This window comes from Magnolia sinica, chromosome 8, assembly GCF_029962835.1.
Source record: "Magnolia sinica isolate HGM2019 chromosome 8, MsV1, whole genome shotgun sequence".
Classification (NCBI taxonomy): Eukaryota; Viridiplantae; Streptophyta; class Magnoliopsida; order Magnoliales; family Magnoliaceae; genus Magnolia; species Magnolia sinica.
This window is the reverse complement of record NC_080580.1, coordinates 71,124,951-71,140,433: the sequence shown is the minus strand read 5'-3', so window position 1 is coordinate 71,140,433 and position 15,483 is coordinate 71,124,951. Positions and strand designations below refer to the sequence as shown.

Genomic DNA, 15,483 nt, shown 5'->3' with positions numbered 1-15,483 from the left:
GATATGATACTCGGTCTCCATATATCGCTTGATATGCATGCATCTAGAAATTGTATTACAATAACTCAAGCTAAACCAACGAAAGTCGTTGAGTCACATTCACAAGGTTAAAGAGTGGTTGATTCAGGGACACTTGTTTACGAAAATAGGACCATTAGATGTTTTTCATTCTAACCGTCCAATAAATGACCACCAATCCGATGGTAAGATAACAAGAGAAGTCTAATTTTGTCTTCATGTTCCGTCGAAATTGGAACCCATTATTTGGACGGTTTATTTTAAATTAATTACATCCTAAGTGCCTGTGTATCATCCACTACACTCTACCAGAGTATCAAAGTTTTTATCATTTATACATAAATTAAATTTGTATAAGTTAATGGATAAAGGCAAGAAAAATAATTACACAGGTAAAAAAATGCAGATGGACCTCTTAAATATGTGGGGGCCATGGTCGGTTCATCTGATGATATGCCCTGTTTCCATTGGAAGATCCTAACCATTAGTAGCACTCCATTATAGCCTTAATAGGTGCTATACTAATACAAGTGTCAAGATCATATCCAATATGGAAATTTTCTATGGGGCCACCATCCATCATAGGGCCCATAGGATTAGCGGTTCAGATCACATAACCATGACCCCCACATGTACAAATTCATGCACCTCATCATACAATAGACCTTGAGGTGGGTCCTAGGTGAAGGACGATGATGATAAGGAAGAAGAAGAAGATGGAAGACATGAAGAGGCAGCACCTCTACTTAGTAGCATTTGTGAGATGCCATCATATCCCATGGATGTGGCCATGTAGAGAGGAGTTGCACCTCTCTTGCTCCTTGCATTGATGTGGGCCCCGCGATCGATCAACGCTTCAACGATCGTGGAATGGCCACCCTCCACGGCCAGATGCAATGGGGTGTGGCCCTCCGCATCCTGCAACTCCAAATCCATTCCAAACTCGATCAACATGGCCACAATGTCGACGTGTCCTTTGATGGCGGCCGAGTGAAGAGCAGTCAAACCGTATTGATCGCAGTGCTTCATGCTCACACCTTTCTGCAACAACGACTCCAAATGCTTGAGTTCGCCTCGCCTCGCTGCCGTTAGCACCAATTCTCCTTGTTCAAGAATCTTGGCGACGTCTTTCTGCATTCAAGTGAAATTTTTATGTGCATGAGAAGAGAAGATGGAAAATGCAGACTGAGTCACTGATTTTAGTGACTTAGTCTATGTTTACTGAGTTTCTAGTCCTAGCCAGTGGGAGTGAGAAAGTGTACAAATTGCTCTTTGGGGTCCATGTGGGCCACCTGCATTGGTGGTGGGCCACTTAATTAATGAGGTGCCACTTCGGATTGAAAATGGCCTCACAATCATCATGTTCTAATTATTCTATCACAACCATCCATTTGAGGTCTTGGAAGTCTTTCATTGGATGGTTGTGATCATCAGATCAGAGTGAATTTGGGGTTATGTGCACCCCAACATATGAGGAGATCATAACATGCATTTTGGAATGGGTATTTAGAATTTTGCATTATTACTACCAACAACCATAACTTCCGTTTCACACATATAATATGTTTAAGCTATCGCATCCTACCCAAAGGCTCTCAACCTCTATTTAGTTTTTCGAAAAAAAAAAAAAATGTTTTAGAGGTTAATTTTTAATTTTAAGTTAAAATTTATTATTTATGGTAAGTCATGGACTTTACTATTTTGGATTTATTTTTATTTTTATTTTTATTTTTTTAAAGCTTGGAGAGTTGTAGAATAGCTTAAAGTACTTATTTTGAGTAATGATAAAGAGTTTGAGTTAATTTATAAATAATTTAATATTCAGCAAAAGTTTATTATTTTAAGGATTAAGACTTGCATAAGTCATATAAAAGGACTTTAGAAATAGACTTTTCATCCATATATCAATTTTATCTCTCCTCTCTAGATATTTCTCTTCCCGCGGATTTAAGGGTTATGCTTGAGAAGAAGACGGTGATTCCTTTTTTAGCCACGCCCCCGCTACATTATTTAGTATTAAATATTGTCTCAAGTTGATTGATTGCAGTAATAGATTGGGCAATAATGATCCTTCACATGGTAATCAGGTAATGATTAAGGCAATGTTCCAAGCTTTTTCATAATAATAAAAAAATAATAATAATAATAATAATAAATTAAAATATATATATATATATATATATATATATATATATATATAAATTATGATCAATGTAATAGATGGTATTATTGATTAATTGATTGATGTAATAGATATCAAACATATTTATGGCAACAAACCACCACCCATGGATGTTAAAAGAGCCCACGGTTAGTTAGTTTGTGGCAAAGCAACCATACCAAGCCATATGTCACAACCCTATGGAGGCGATGTTAACTGAGAGAACCAAAAACATCTTAGCTAACCAAATATATATATATATATATATATATATATATTCAAAAGAAAGAGAGAGAGAGAGATATGAAAATAATGAGAAAGAAGAAGAGTAGACTATGCGGATGAAAATTTGCTTTTTTTGCGAACGAAGATGGAAAGTTGACCTATGTAGATGGAGTGCCTCTTTAGGAATCCATTGTCAAGTATCCATTGTCAAATTACTTGATGGTTCCACGTATGAATCAACTGCTCTAGGCGTACATCAACATATGCTATCACACCAAGAGAAATCCACCATTGGATTCCTTAATGTATCCATGGATTGAGAGTTTATCTAAAAAATGTTTTAATTAAGTCAAAACATCAGTTTCAATAAATGGACCAACAAAAATGATTAATGAGTCAATGGTTATAGATGCATCAATCGTAAAAGAAACACTTTCACAATAATCACCAAGAAGTTCAACACATTTCTACCTTCCTTGTGACAATAAAAGTGTATGTATCAAAGGCCAATAGTGATAGCAATAACAATGTGGCCAATCAACGTTACTCGAGAATGACCAATCGCAAATTCATTGTTAGAGAAGAGGTGGAAGTCAAGACCTTCACTATAAGTTGCTACCGGATACATAGAAAATAACCTATAAAGGTAGGTCATTATGTTGAGTTACAACTATTTTGAACTCAAGAATGAGTTTAAATTTTCAAATGGAGGAATCTGATGTTGGACAAGTCAAGGAAATTGTACAGATGGCCAAAAATTGGGAGAAATTAAACTATATGGACCAAGATGAGAAAAAAAAGGGGGGGGGGGGGGCGCAAAGTGTAATGCTTCCAACATCCATAAATTTGCGATCAATGATCAAGTATCCATTTTGTGTGTATGACTTAGATTGGAGAGCTATCGAGGAGCTCTACCTCTCATCTAATGTCAAAGGCCATTGACCCCTTAAACAATTTTTTAAAATAAGATTATTCTGGAGATTAATTTTAATTTTATCCATTAAAATTTATTATTTTTGGTAAGTTATGGTTTTTACTATTTTAGTGTATTTTAGGATTTAGAGAATCATAGAAAAACTTAAAGTACTTATTTATATCATAGAGCGAATTTATGTTTAGTGTTGGGGGACCATAGAAGCATACAAAGAAAAATCTAAGATAAGAATTCAATAGCACAAAGCAAACACAAAGAGAACACAATGATTTAACATGGAAAAACTTTTTCAAGAAAAAATCATAGCACAAAATAACAGATGATCACTATGAAATTACAAAGAGAAAAAGCTTACCCGATTCAAACAACCTCAAATTTCACCATTGCTACACCCTTTGAAACCCCGGGACAATTTAGAAACCTTTAGAATACCTCCCAATTCCGTTTACACCCAATATTATAGCTTTGGAAAGAATCCCAAACAAAATCGGAAACATATCCTGCAATTTTGAGCTTTCGCAAAAAATTTGTGCAGAATACATTGATGTCATCGAACTAACACCTCAACTGTCTAGAGACAACATAATTTTTCAGAAATTCTCAATGGCATTGAACATTCATCAATGACATCAAAAAGTGTCCAGTTAGTCCAGCAAACAACTAAAGAAAATCCAGAAGACATCGATGGGATCGAAAACTGTTCAATTCTATCGAAGGAGACATCAAACAAACTATCGATGGCATCGACAGACCCAGTAACAGACTTGATTTAAGAAATCTATTATAATAATCTTCACCATGTCTTCAATCATCAAACATGTAGCTTCTTGTCCTCTTCTCTTATTTTTTTTACATTATAGTTTCATCAACGCTTCTTGTGCACACTTCATGTTCCTTTTATGCCATCACCAAGCCTAAAGAAGTCGCACAGAACTTTTCTGTAAGAACCACCTTGGTGAGCATGTTCGCCGGATTCACGCTTGTATGAATATTCTCCAGAGTTACCCTTCCTTCCTCAAGTACCTATCAAATAAAGTGGTGATGAACATCAATGTGTTTAGTACATGAGTGATAAATAAAATTTTTAACCAAATTGATAGTGATCTTGCTATCACAGTTAACCGGCACGGCCTCCTGCTGAAGCCCCAATTGATTTATCATGCCTCTTAACCAAACACCTTCCTTAAACGTTTCTGTCACTGCCATATACTCTCCTTCTGTTGTGGAAAGAGCTACCATAGACTGAAGCTTCAACATCCAACTTATTTCTCCGCCCACTAGTACAAAGGAGTAACCTGAAGTCGACTTTCTAAAATCCACACTACCTATGTAGTCAAAATCCACATATCCAACCAACTTTTCTCCTGTCTTCTTAAAAGTTAAGACATAGTCTTGTATACATCGAAATAGCCATTTCACCGCTTTCCAATGTTGCTTGTCGAGGTTTAACATGTATCTGCTTACAACATCGACTGAATGTGAAATATCTAGTCTCGTACAGACGATGACATACATTAAACTGTCAAGCACATTCGAATAAGGCACATGACACATATCTTGCTTTTCTTTATCTGTTTTGGGACATTGATCTAAGAAAAGCTTGAAGTGAGCCGCGTAAGGAATGCTCACCGGCTTTGCCTGGTCCATCCCATACTTGATCAACACCTTCTCAAGATATTCTGTCTAAGATAACCAGATCTTACTCCTCTTCTTGTCTCTATGAATATTTATGCTAAGAACCCTCTTTGCAGTCCCTAAATCTTTCATCTCGAATGTCACTGATAACCAAGTCTTCAGTATTTCAATTTCAGACATATCATGAATGGCGATCAATATATCATCAATATACAATAATAAGATGATGAATTTTTCATCACTCGGTGTCTTATAATAGACACAATGATCGTATTCACTCCTGGTAAATTTCTAACTCAACATGATAGAATCAAATTTTTTATACCACTGCCTTGGCGACTATTTCAGGCCATACAACAACCTCATTAACCTGCAAACTATGTTCTTCGCCCCTTTAATTTCGTGGCCCTCTGGTTGTTTCATGTAAAACTGCTCTTCTAACTCCCCGTGCAGGAATGTAGTTTTGACATCCATCTATTCTAGCTCGAGATCGTATTGGGCAACCAACGACGATACGAATCTAATAGACACTTGCTTGACCAATGGCATGAGTATCTTTGTGAAGTCGATTCCTTCTCTTTAAGCATAATCCTTCGCTATTAGCCTTGCTTTGTATCTATCATGTTTCCTTTTAAATAACCACTTTCATCCGATCACTTTTCAGTCCACTGGAATCTCCACCAGCTCCCATGTGTTGTTTTTGTGTAACGAATCCATCTAATCATCCATAGCTGTCTTTCACTTTTCTACATCAGGCTCATCAAGAGCCTCCTGAATAGTAAACGGGTCCCCTCATCTGTAATAAGGGCATATGCGATATTAGAGTCGTCCTTATATTTTGCCGGTAACCTGCGATCACGCAGTGGGTTTCTTCTAACAACTGGTTGTTCTACATGCTCTTGTACCTCTGTCTGCACATCTGTCTCTGCCTGAGTATCATTTGTGTCAATTGGACGTCTACGATCAAACTTTCTAGTTCATCTTTCTCCTCTTCATCATTCTTGCGAAATGGGAAGCTTTCATCGATCTGACGTCATAACTAGTGATGACCTTGCGTGTGACCTTATCGAACAACATGTAACCTTTCACACGGATATCATGACCAACAAAGATGTACTTTTTGGCTCTATGCTCTAGCGTATCTCTCTCAACTAACAGTACATGAGAGTAAGCCTCGCAACCAAATATATGCAAATCTGAGTAGTCTATCTTATGACCATTTTATACTTCCTCTGAGATCTTATAATTAATTGTTGTAGATGGAGACCGGTTCACCAAAGAGCAAGCCATGTTAACAGCCTCAATCCATAGGTCCTTGCCCAACCCAGCATTACTTAACATACATCGGGTCTTCTCTAAAAGAGTCTGATTCATCGCTCAACTACACCATTTTATTCGGGGGTGTGGTTCACTATGTTGTGCCTAATGATCTTTTCATCTTTGCAATATTCATTAAACTCAATGGAAGTAAATTCTCCACTATTGTCAATCTTTAAAACTTTTATTTTTCACCCTAACTATTTTTTCATCATGGCCTTCCATTGTCTGAATATGGTGAAAACTTCGGATTTACGTTTCATGAAGTAAACCTAAACTTTTCGGGAGTAGTCGTCAATGAATGAGACAAGGTATGACGACCCTCCAATGGAAACTTCTGGCGACGGCCCCCACACGTCAGAGTGCACATAATCAAGCACTCACTTAAATACTTGTTTTTCAGATTTAAAACATAATCTAGATTGTTTACCATATATACAATGATCGCATATATCTAAATTAGAATTCTTAAAAGCTGAAATCAAACATCAATTAGAAAGTAACTTCATGTCCCGCTCGCACAGGTGGCCCAGATGAGCATGCCACATATGTGCAGACATGGAATCCACAACAGTCTCTGCCGCTCCACCTATTGAAGTGCTTCTAATCAACCTGTAAAGGTTTCTGTGCCTTTGTGCTCTCATAACCATGAGTGCCCCCTTTGTTTAAGGATACCATCAACACCGGTGAACTTGTACCCTATAGCCCTAAGTGCACCAAGAGAAATTGAAATTTTCTTCATATCAAGAACGTGCCTGACATCAGTCAAAGTATGCTCTATCCTATCAAATATCTTAATGCGCACTGTACCAGTAACCACAACGTTATAGGCATTATCATTTTTCATAAACACATGTCCACCATCACACTCTCTGTAACTAGTGAACTAACTTCGATGAGGAGTCATGTGATATGACGCCCCTGTGTCAAGGATCCACTCGTCTTTACGATCATCATACAAGTGTCTGATCATAGACATTGACAACACATCACTTGTGATTATCTCTTCATCAGATGTGACAATATTGGCCTCCTTAAAAGAAGCCTCTGAGTTTTCTTTCTTCGCTTTAGAATTTTTATAATCCTTCTTCATGTGTTTAGTTATCCCACAGTTCCAGCACTTTAACTTGCCTTTGCCCTTGCCCTTGCCCTTGGATTTAGATCTCATCCTTGAAGATCCTATATCTCGCTTAATATTCTTGCCTCTCGTAAGTAGTGCATCAGAAAAGGTCTTTACACTGCCATTTATTTTTCTCATAGCTTTTCCCTAAAGGGATGAGATAACGATGTCTACACTTAGGGACTTATTACCGGTGCACAATGAGTCCCTGAATGACTCATATGATGCAGGAAGAGAATTCAACAACAGACATGCCTAATCTTCATCTTTGACCACTTTCTCCATGTCTAGCAACTTACAAATCAACTTATTAAAACTACTAATGTGGGCCTCCACATCTCCACCCCCTACCATCCTGAAGTTGAACAACTACAGCTTCAAGTGTAGGTGATTCTCAATGAATTTTTTCTCATAAACATCTTCTAACTTCTCTCATAAACTTGTTACGGTTTTCTCCCTCAAAACGTTGTAGAGAACCTCATCCGTAAGACATAATCAGATAGAAAGTATTCCAATCATCATCACTTATAGACGGTTGTCGCTCCTCAAGAGCACCATCTTCGCCTTGCTTAGTTAATAGACTAATCATCTTAAGCTTTCATAACTCAAATTTATTTTTGCTTGAGTGCTTCTCAATATTATACTTAATGTTTCTCATTGATATTAATCCTTCATATTCAAGTATGTGCCCCAATGTTAACTAGGATACCACTTGTTGGGGGACCGCAGAAGCACACAGAGAAGAGTATAGGATATGAATTTAGAGCACCAAACAAACAAAAAGAGAACACAACGATTTAATGTAGAAAAATTTTTCAGGAAAAAACTACGGCACAAAACGACAAATGATCACTATGAAAGTAGAAATTATAAAGAGAAAGAGCCTACCCGATTCGAACAACCTCGAATCTCACCCTTGCTACACACTTTGAAACTGTAAGACAATTTAGAAACCCTTAGAATACCTCCCAATCACATTTACACCCATATATATAGCTTTGGAAAGAATCCCAGACGAAATCGGAAACAAATCCCGCAATTTCGCAGTTTTGTGAAAAATCTGCACAGAATCTATTGATGGCATCGAAGCCCTATCGATGGCATCAAACTAACACCTTAACCGTCTAGAGACAAAACATGATTTTCTAAAAATTCTCGATAGCATCGAACACTCATCGATTGCATTGAAAAAATGCCCAGTTAATTCAACAACTAGAGCTGGGCATTTCTGACCCGATCCGGTGGATCCGATCCAATCCGACCCGACCTGATCCGACCCAATCCGAACCGAACTGAAGGCCTAGATCGGTGCAATTCGAGTTGGATCAGTCAAATTTGACCGTTCATCGAATCAAGTTCAGATCGTAATCGATCCAGACCAATTCGAACCGAATGGATCCGATCCGATCCGGAGAATTCTCATAAATATTTATCACGTATATTTATCTTATGAACAGGTTGGATGACAAATAAACATCACTGGGGCCTTATAAATTTTTCAATGGTGAAAATCAATGCTTCTACTTTTTTCCTGTGGTATGGTCCACTTGAGCTTTGAGTATACATCAATTTTGGGTTCAACCACTAAAATGATCTGGAAAAACAAATGGACGGCGTGGATAAATCACATGCATTCATGGTGGGCCCCAACATAGTTTACTCAATACAATAAGAGCCCACTGACACGGAAACGAATTGGCTACTCCCCTTGACACCAGCCCCGTGGTTGGTGGTCGATGCTCTGTGGGCCCCACCATAATGTATGTGTTTCATCCATTCCGTTCATCAATTTTAAAGATCATTTTATGTCTTGATCTCAAAAATGGGAGGTATATAAATCTCAGATGGACTAGACCACATGAAAACAATAGTGATTGGATATCCATCATTAAAATCCTCCTAAGGCCCTCTGTAGTGTTTATTTGACATCCAATATGTTGATTAGGTCATACAGGCCTAGATGAAGGGAAAAAACTAAAAATTAACTTGATCCAAAACTTTTATGGCCCCAAAATGCTTTTTAATGGTCGACGCTCATTCAACACTATTTCCTGTAATCTGGTCCACTTAAGATTGAGATATACCTCATTTTTGGTCTCATACCGTAAAATGATCTGTAAAAATAGATGGACGGCATGGATGAAACACAGACATCATGGTAGGGCCCATGGAGCACCAACCACCAACCAATGCCATTGACTGGTGTCAGGGGGAGTAGCCAATCTGTTTCCCACTGACACACGCAATGCACTTTCGTGCACAGCACGTCAACACAGACGCAAAATTACTGCAAAAGGCTTTTGCAGGAAGTTCCTGCACTGGGATGCTGGGTGGGGTCCACCGTGATGTTTGTGATAAATCCATTTCGTCCATCCGTTTTCCAAGATCATTTTAGGTCATTAGACAAAAAATGATATGGATTCAAAACTAAAGTGAACCATATGAGAGGGAAAATTAGGGAAAGAGTTTTCTACCGTTGAAACCTTCCTGAGCTCCACTTTGATTTTTATATGCCATCCAAACAATTTATAAGGTCATTCCCACTGGGATGAAGTGAAAAAACAAAAAAAAAATTAACATGATAAGAAACTTTTGTGGCCTTAAAAATGTTTCAACGGTGGTGACTAAATCACAACTGTTTCCTCTTGTGCGGCCCACTCGAGTTTTTTATCCATCTAATTTTCTGTAGAATGTCCTAAAATGATCTTAGAAAACAGATGAACAAGGTGGATTAATGACAAACATCAAGATGGGCCCCACCATGAATGCCAGCACAAGAACTTATGGAAGGCTTTCGCATGAAATCTCCGTCCCGTCAACACAGCAGCTTTTACAGCTGGTGTAGATACGTGTCGTGCAAGGACGAGCAGAGACGCGCATCGACCTCCGAGTTGTACGAATGGCTCAAATGATATCAAAATTACATGGGCGCTACAATGAAGTATTTATTATATCCATACCGTTTATCCATTTTTCGTAATCATTTTAAAGCACTTGAAAAAAAAAACGAATCATATCTAATGCTCAAATGGACCACACAGAAAATAGCAATCAGGATAATGATTTTCACTGTTAAAAAATTCGTAGGGCCCACCATAACGTTTATTTTGCGCCTAATCTTTTAATAAGGTTAAAAATACATGAATGAAGAGGAAAAACAAATTTCATATTAATCTGAAACTTCCGTGATCTCCAGAAGGGTTTCAATGGTAAACGTTCAATCTCCCACTGTTTTTTGCAGTGTGGTCCAACTGATCTTTATATTTGTCTTATTTTTTTGCTCAAGCCTTAAGACTAACTCTCCAAATGGATGGACGGTTTGGATATAACACATACCTCATAGTTTGACCCATAGACCCAACCCAATCCGACTTAGTTTCCCTAATCGAGTCGGACTCGGTTTGGGTTAAGCCAACCGTGCATTAGATCGGTTCAAGTCAGATGTCCCGGATCAGATCGAATTCAGATCCACCCATGTAGATTTCGAACCGAATCGAATTGGACCCAATCCGATCCGACTCGGTCCAATGCCCAGTTAGTCCAGCAACCAACTGAAGAAAATCCAGAAAACATCGATGCGAACGAGAACTATTCGATGCCATCGAAGGTGATATCGAACAGACTATCGATGGCATTGATAGACCTAGTAATAGACTTGATTTAAGACATCTATTAAAACATTTAGAAGGTGTTTAATATTTTTTTAAATAAATTTATTAGTTTGGAAAATTAGTATATTAGAAAAGTCAAGAATTTTTAGGGTTTAGAATTTATGTAAGTCATATAAAAAGGGGTTTATAAACAAATATTTTATCAGTAATATCAATTTTATTTCTTATTTTTAGAGATTTTTCTCTTCTTCTTATAGATTCAAAGGTTACGCAAAGATGGTAATCTTCTTATTTATCCATGCATCCACTATGTTAATATTTTTTACTTTTATTATTAATTGTCATGTCAAGTATTTAATTTCTCCGTAATTGATAACTACCTAACTATCATCTATCACACTATGCTAGAATATCGAAGTATGCTCCAAAGACAATTGGATTGGGGGGCTCTTGAAAGCATTTCAAAGTGTGAAATTTCAAAATCCCATTTTAAATGCGTGTTAAGATTCCCTCCACATTTATTCCACCTTTATTATATAGTAAGTAGCATCCTAGATTTTGTTTTCTTTTACTTATATATAAAAGCCTAGATTTTCAATATCACGGGATTTAAAATTGTGTTGAGCAATATGAATTTTGACTTAGTAGATTCTTGGAATTATTTCACACTTATATTAATCTACATTTGACCGCCACCACGACAAAGATTGCTATGGTTTCTCATGTTCTATCACGAAAGTCGCGTTTGGTTGCACCTATTTCACCTAATCTAATCTCATGACATTTCACGGTACTTTTCAACAAATTACTCTTACTAATTATGAATTATCATGCAATTTCATGATATTTGGTACAACCAAACGTAACCTAAAATATCACAAAATTATGATGATTTTTTTAATTTTCACTATCCTATTATATACATATATATTGAAAATTAAAGTTTTGCTTATTGATTTATTAGGTTGTGGCGAGCATAGTTAAGAAACTCTAAAATTCAACTCAATTTGACATCAGATGGGTTGGGCGTTTTCGAAGACTCAAACGAGTCTTTATTAGAAGCGAATCGAAACTTAATAAATTAATTAAGTAATATTTAAGAAAATGTCAAGCATTTAAAACAAAGTAAATATTTAGGTACAAGTACAAGTATTTATTGGGACAGATCTTTAGCCTCGGACCAAGCCCAACCAAAAGTGGCCTAAAGGTGGGCTGGATGGGCCCACTTTCACACGGACCCACAGCCTCCCATGGATGAACTTTAGCGTGTGACCAGTGGGCCACCATTTTATCACTTGTAGCTTGGCTCCTTTTGGACATCAAAATCTCGCAATTTGTTTCGTTCTGTCGTATAAAATGCGGGCCTTGAGGGCCCACCAAATTGATGAATTTTTAAAATCTGGATTTCATCTCTGGCGTCGAAACCAGCCTGAAAATAATCACACTTATCTTAGTTATCAATCAATCATTCACATCAAAGTATAAATTACACATCTTGGGGGATCATAGCCATTGATTGATTAGAGGCCTTCCTTGGAAATGACCGTATAGGTCTTCCTCAAACATGCATGGTGTGTGCACCAAGACAAAGTGTTTAATAGGTAAGGGTGTGTAAAATGGACCAGGCTGGGCCATGATGTGGCTTGTCCATGCCCACCCCATGAATTAAAATATGCGTCCGGAGGGAGGTGTGGGCCCACCTTACAAACAGTGAGGCCCACCTTACAACGTGCCATAGTTATAGAAAAAGCTAGGCTGAAATGAGCTTCTTTTCTTTCCTTAATGCATATTCAACCCAATCATTCTCCCATACTTACTGGACCTCAAAATTCATTCAGGACCATTTAATACGCCTTTTACCTCAACCCAAAGCGGACGCGGATTTCCTGCTAAAGCCTTTCGCATGAAGTTCCTGCGCTGGGAACCCAGGTGAAGCCCACCGTGATGATTTTAGGAAATCTTCTCCGTCCATCCATTTTGTGAGTTCATTTTAGAACATGAGAACAAAAATGAACCGTACATAATTCTCAATTGGGCCGAAAATGTGAGAATTGAATTTCGACAGTTGAATCATTCGTGGGCCACAAAAGTTTTGATTCATTCTAATATTTGTTTTTTCAGTTCATCCCAGTATGAATGACGTTATTAACGGTATGGATGGCATGTAAAAATCACTGTAGAACCCAGGGAGGTTTCAACGGTTTTCCTTTAGTACGTCCCACTTGAGTCGTGGATCCAACGGTTTTGTGAGCTCAATTTTACTCTCATAGCCTAAAATGAGCTCACAAAACCGATGGACAGGGTGGATTCCATACAAACATCATGGTGGGCCCCACCTGGGTTCCCAGTGCAGGAACTTCCTGCGAAAGGCTTTCGCAGGAAATCCGCGTCCACCCAAAGCCACCGAAAGCAGGCTGGTTTGGATCGAGGTGGGCCAGACCGGCCCATTTTGGCAGCTATATATCAGTGTATACGCCACTATCTCTTTTTGGGATAGAAAGTGTATACACCACCATCTCTTTTTGGAATGGAAAGTGTATATCCAGTATATGTTCATGGAAATTTAGGACCGTCAGCGAGCAAGGCCTTGGATGGCTCGGACCAGATTTTGAATTTCTGGTCAGGGCCTATTCAAAATTTTGATATTCTGCAGCTTGGGTCCAGCTCGTTAACGTCCCTAAACAAACAGAAATGACTGAGTCCGAGTCACTGAGTCGAGCTCAGCTAACTAGCAAGTGAAGCGAGTCAAGCAACTATGGCATGTTGGTATACTTACATGTCCCTTATCTCGGGCCACATCAAGAGGCCCACGGCCATGAACGGAGGTGGTGATACTTGGGTCAGCTCCAGCATCCAGAAGCAATGTTACCATCTCAAGATCGCCGCTGGCCGCCGCTCTGAACAATGCAGTCCGTCCATCATTGCTCTTAGCGTTCTTGTCCGCACCCGCTTCGATCAATAGCCTTACGCACCGTGTATGGCCCCTACTAGTGGCCACATGTAGCGCGGTCCGTCCGTCTTTGTCTCTGCAATCTAATGGTTGATCTCTTCTTCCATCACCTATCAATGTCACGAGCACATCATATCTATCGAAGGCCGAGGCCATATGGATTGGCGTCCATCCCTTTGATTCCATCAATGCCACTTCCTCTTCATTAACCAATTGTGGTGTCTTCGATTTCAGTTTAGGCTCCGATTCGGATTCTGCGTCTGGATTCGCACCACTAACTTGATTAGGCACTTCGGCATGATGAACCTCGATCTGCAATCCGGCTTCAAGTAGCAAATTGAGCACATTAACATTACCGGAAGCGGACGCGGCTTCGAGGAGGGACATTGCTTCGTGGGACGGTAGCTGGGCCACGATGGACTTCTGCCGCTTGATGATCTGCTTAATGGCATCAATATCACCTCCAGCGACCGCATGGCGGAGTAGGTAGGGACCCATGTAGAGCACCTTTAGTTTTAAGTCATGGGTCACATGGACACAAGAGGAGAACCACATGTTGATTGAATTGCCATCTGGCGTGTTGAGGTCGTGGGCCAACGCTGTTTTGATGAGGAAGCGATCGGAGGGTGATCGAGGGAAGGAAGATGGGAGATGGGTTTGAGGCTTGAGTATAACCTGGAAGGAAGTGGATGATAAGGGTTGGATGAGGCCATTGGGGGGGTTGACTAGGAACTTGTGAGGAGAGGATGTTTGGACTTTAAAGGCCACAGGCGATGTTGGGTGGATGGATTTGAGGGTGATGTTTGCACGGCATTTGCACCCCAGTTTGAAGTCTATGCATACCTCTTGCTCTGATGCCTCCACAAGCTTCTCCATTCAACTACAACATTACAACAACCACAACCACAACGAGAGAGAGAGAGAGAGAGAGAGAGAGAGAGAGAGAGAGAGAGAGAGAGAGAGAGATGTAATGGATGGATGAGTGGGAAAGAGAGAGATGTAATGGATGGATGAGTGGGAGAGAGAGAGAGAGAGAGAGAGAGAGAGAGAGAGAGAGAGAGAGAGAGAGAGAGATGTAATAGATGGATGAGTGGGACAGGGGGAAATGCCATTGGTTTGGGATATTTGTTTCTTGGAGTATAGATGAGGTTCTCTTTTTGTTTCTATTGTGGGTGTGGGTGTGTGGGTGTGTGTGTGTGTGTGAGGACTCGTGTGGCAAAAGGAAAAATATTTTGCAATCATGGTTTCAAGGCTCGGATGGGTCTGATGCTTCTGATCCACTTGGACTCGATAGCACCCAATCCACTTCGATAGCACGAGTCACACCTGACTAAGGCAAATCTAGCCGTTTCAGCTCCGACTAGGATCAAAAGAGCTGGCCGACTGTTTTATCCATGCTTGCAACAGGGCATTTCCAAATGTGTACCCTATATTTTTCACCAAGGGGGCGTTTGGATCTTAAGTTACTTAAGATAACTATGTTTGATAAGTATCAGCTTTAGTTCTCTTTGA

The 15,483-nt window shown here is 39.1% G+C and overlaps 1 protein-coding gene across 1 annotated transcript; it reads right to left on the bottom strand.

Moving 5' to 3' along the window:
• Window positions 1–209: 209 nt before the first annotated feature.
• On the bottom strand, window positions 210–14,985 carry LOC131253416 (protein VAPYRIN-like). The gene is made up of 2 exons (XM_058254397.1): window positions 13,798–14,985; window positions 210–1,149 (listed from the first exon to the last, which is right to left on the bottom strand). Exons 1-2 carry the CDS (start codon window positions 14,845–14,847, stop codon window positions 697–699), a joined length of 1,503 nt encoding a protein of 500 aa, XP_058110380.1. The 5' UTR covers window positions 14,848–14,985; the 3' UTR covers window positions 210–696.
• Between the last annotated feature and the right edge of the window lie 498 nt (window positions 14,986–15,483).

What these genes read in the sequence shown, in the direction of transcription:
- LOC131253416 (XM_058254397.1), bottom strand. Translation starts at nt 14,847, where the DNA reads ATGGAGAAGCTTGTGGAGGCATCAGAGCAAGAGGTATGCATAGACTTC. An exon ending in TGGCCCGAGATAAGGGACAT is followed by an intron (nt 1,150 to 13,797) that starts GTAAGTATACCA and finishes ACTTGAATGCAG; the next exon opens with AAAGACGTCGCCAAGATTCT.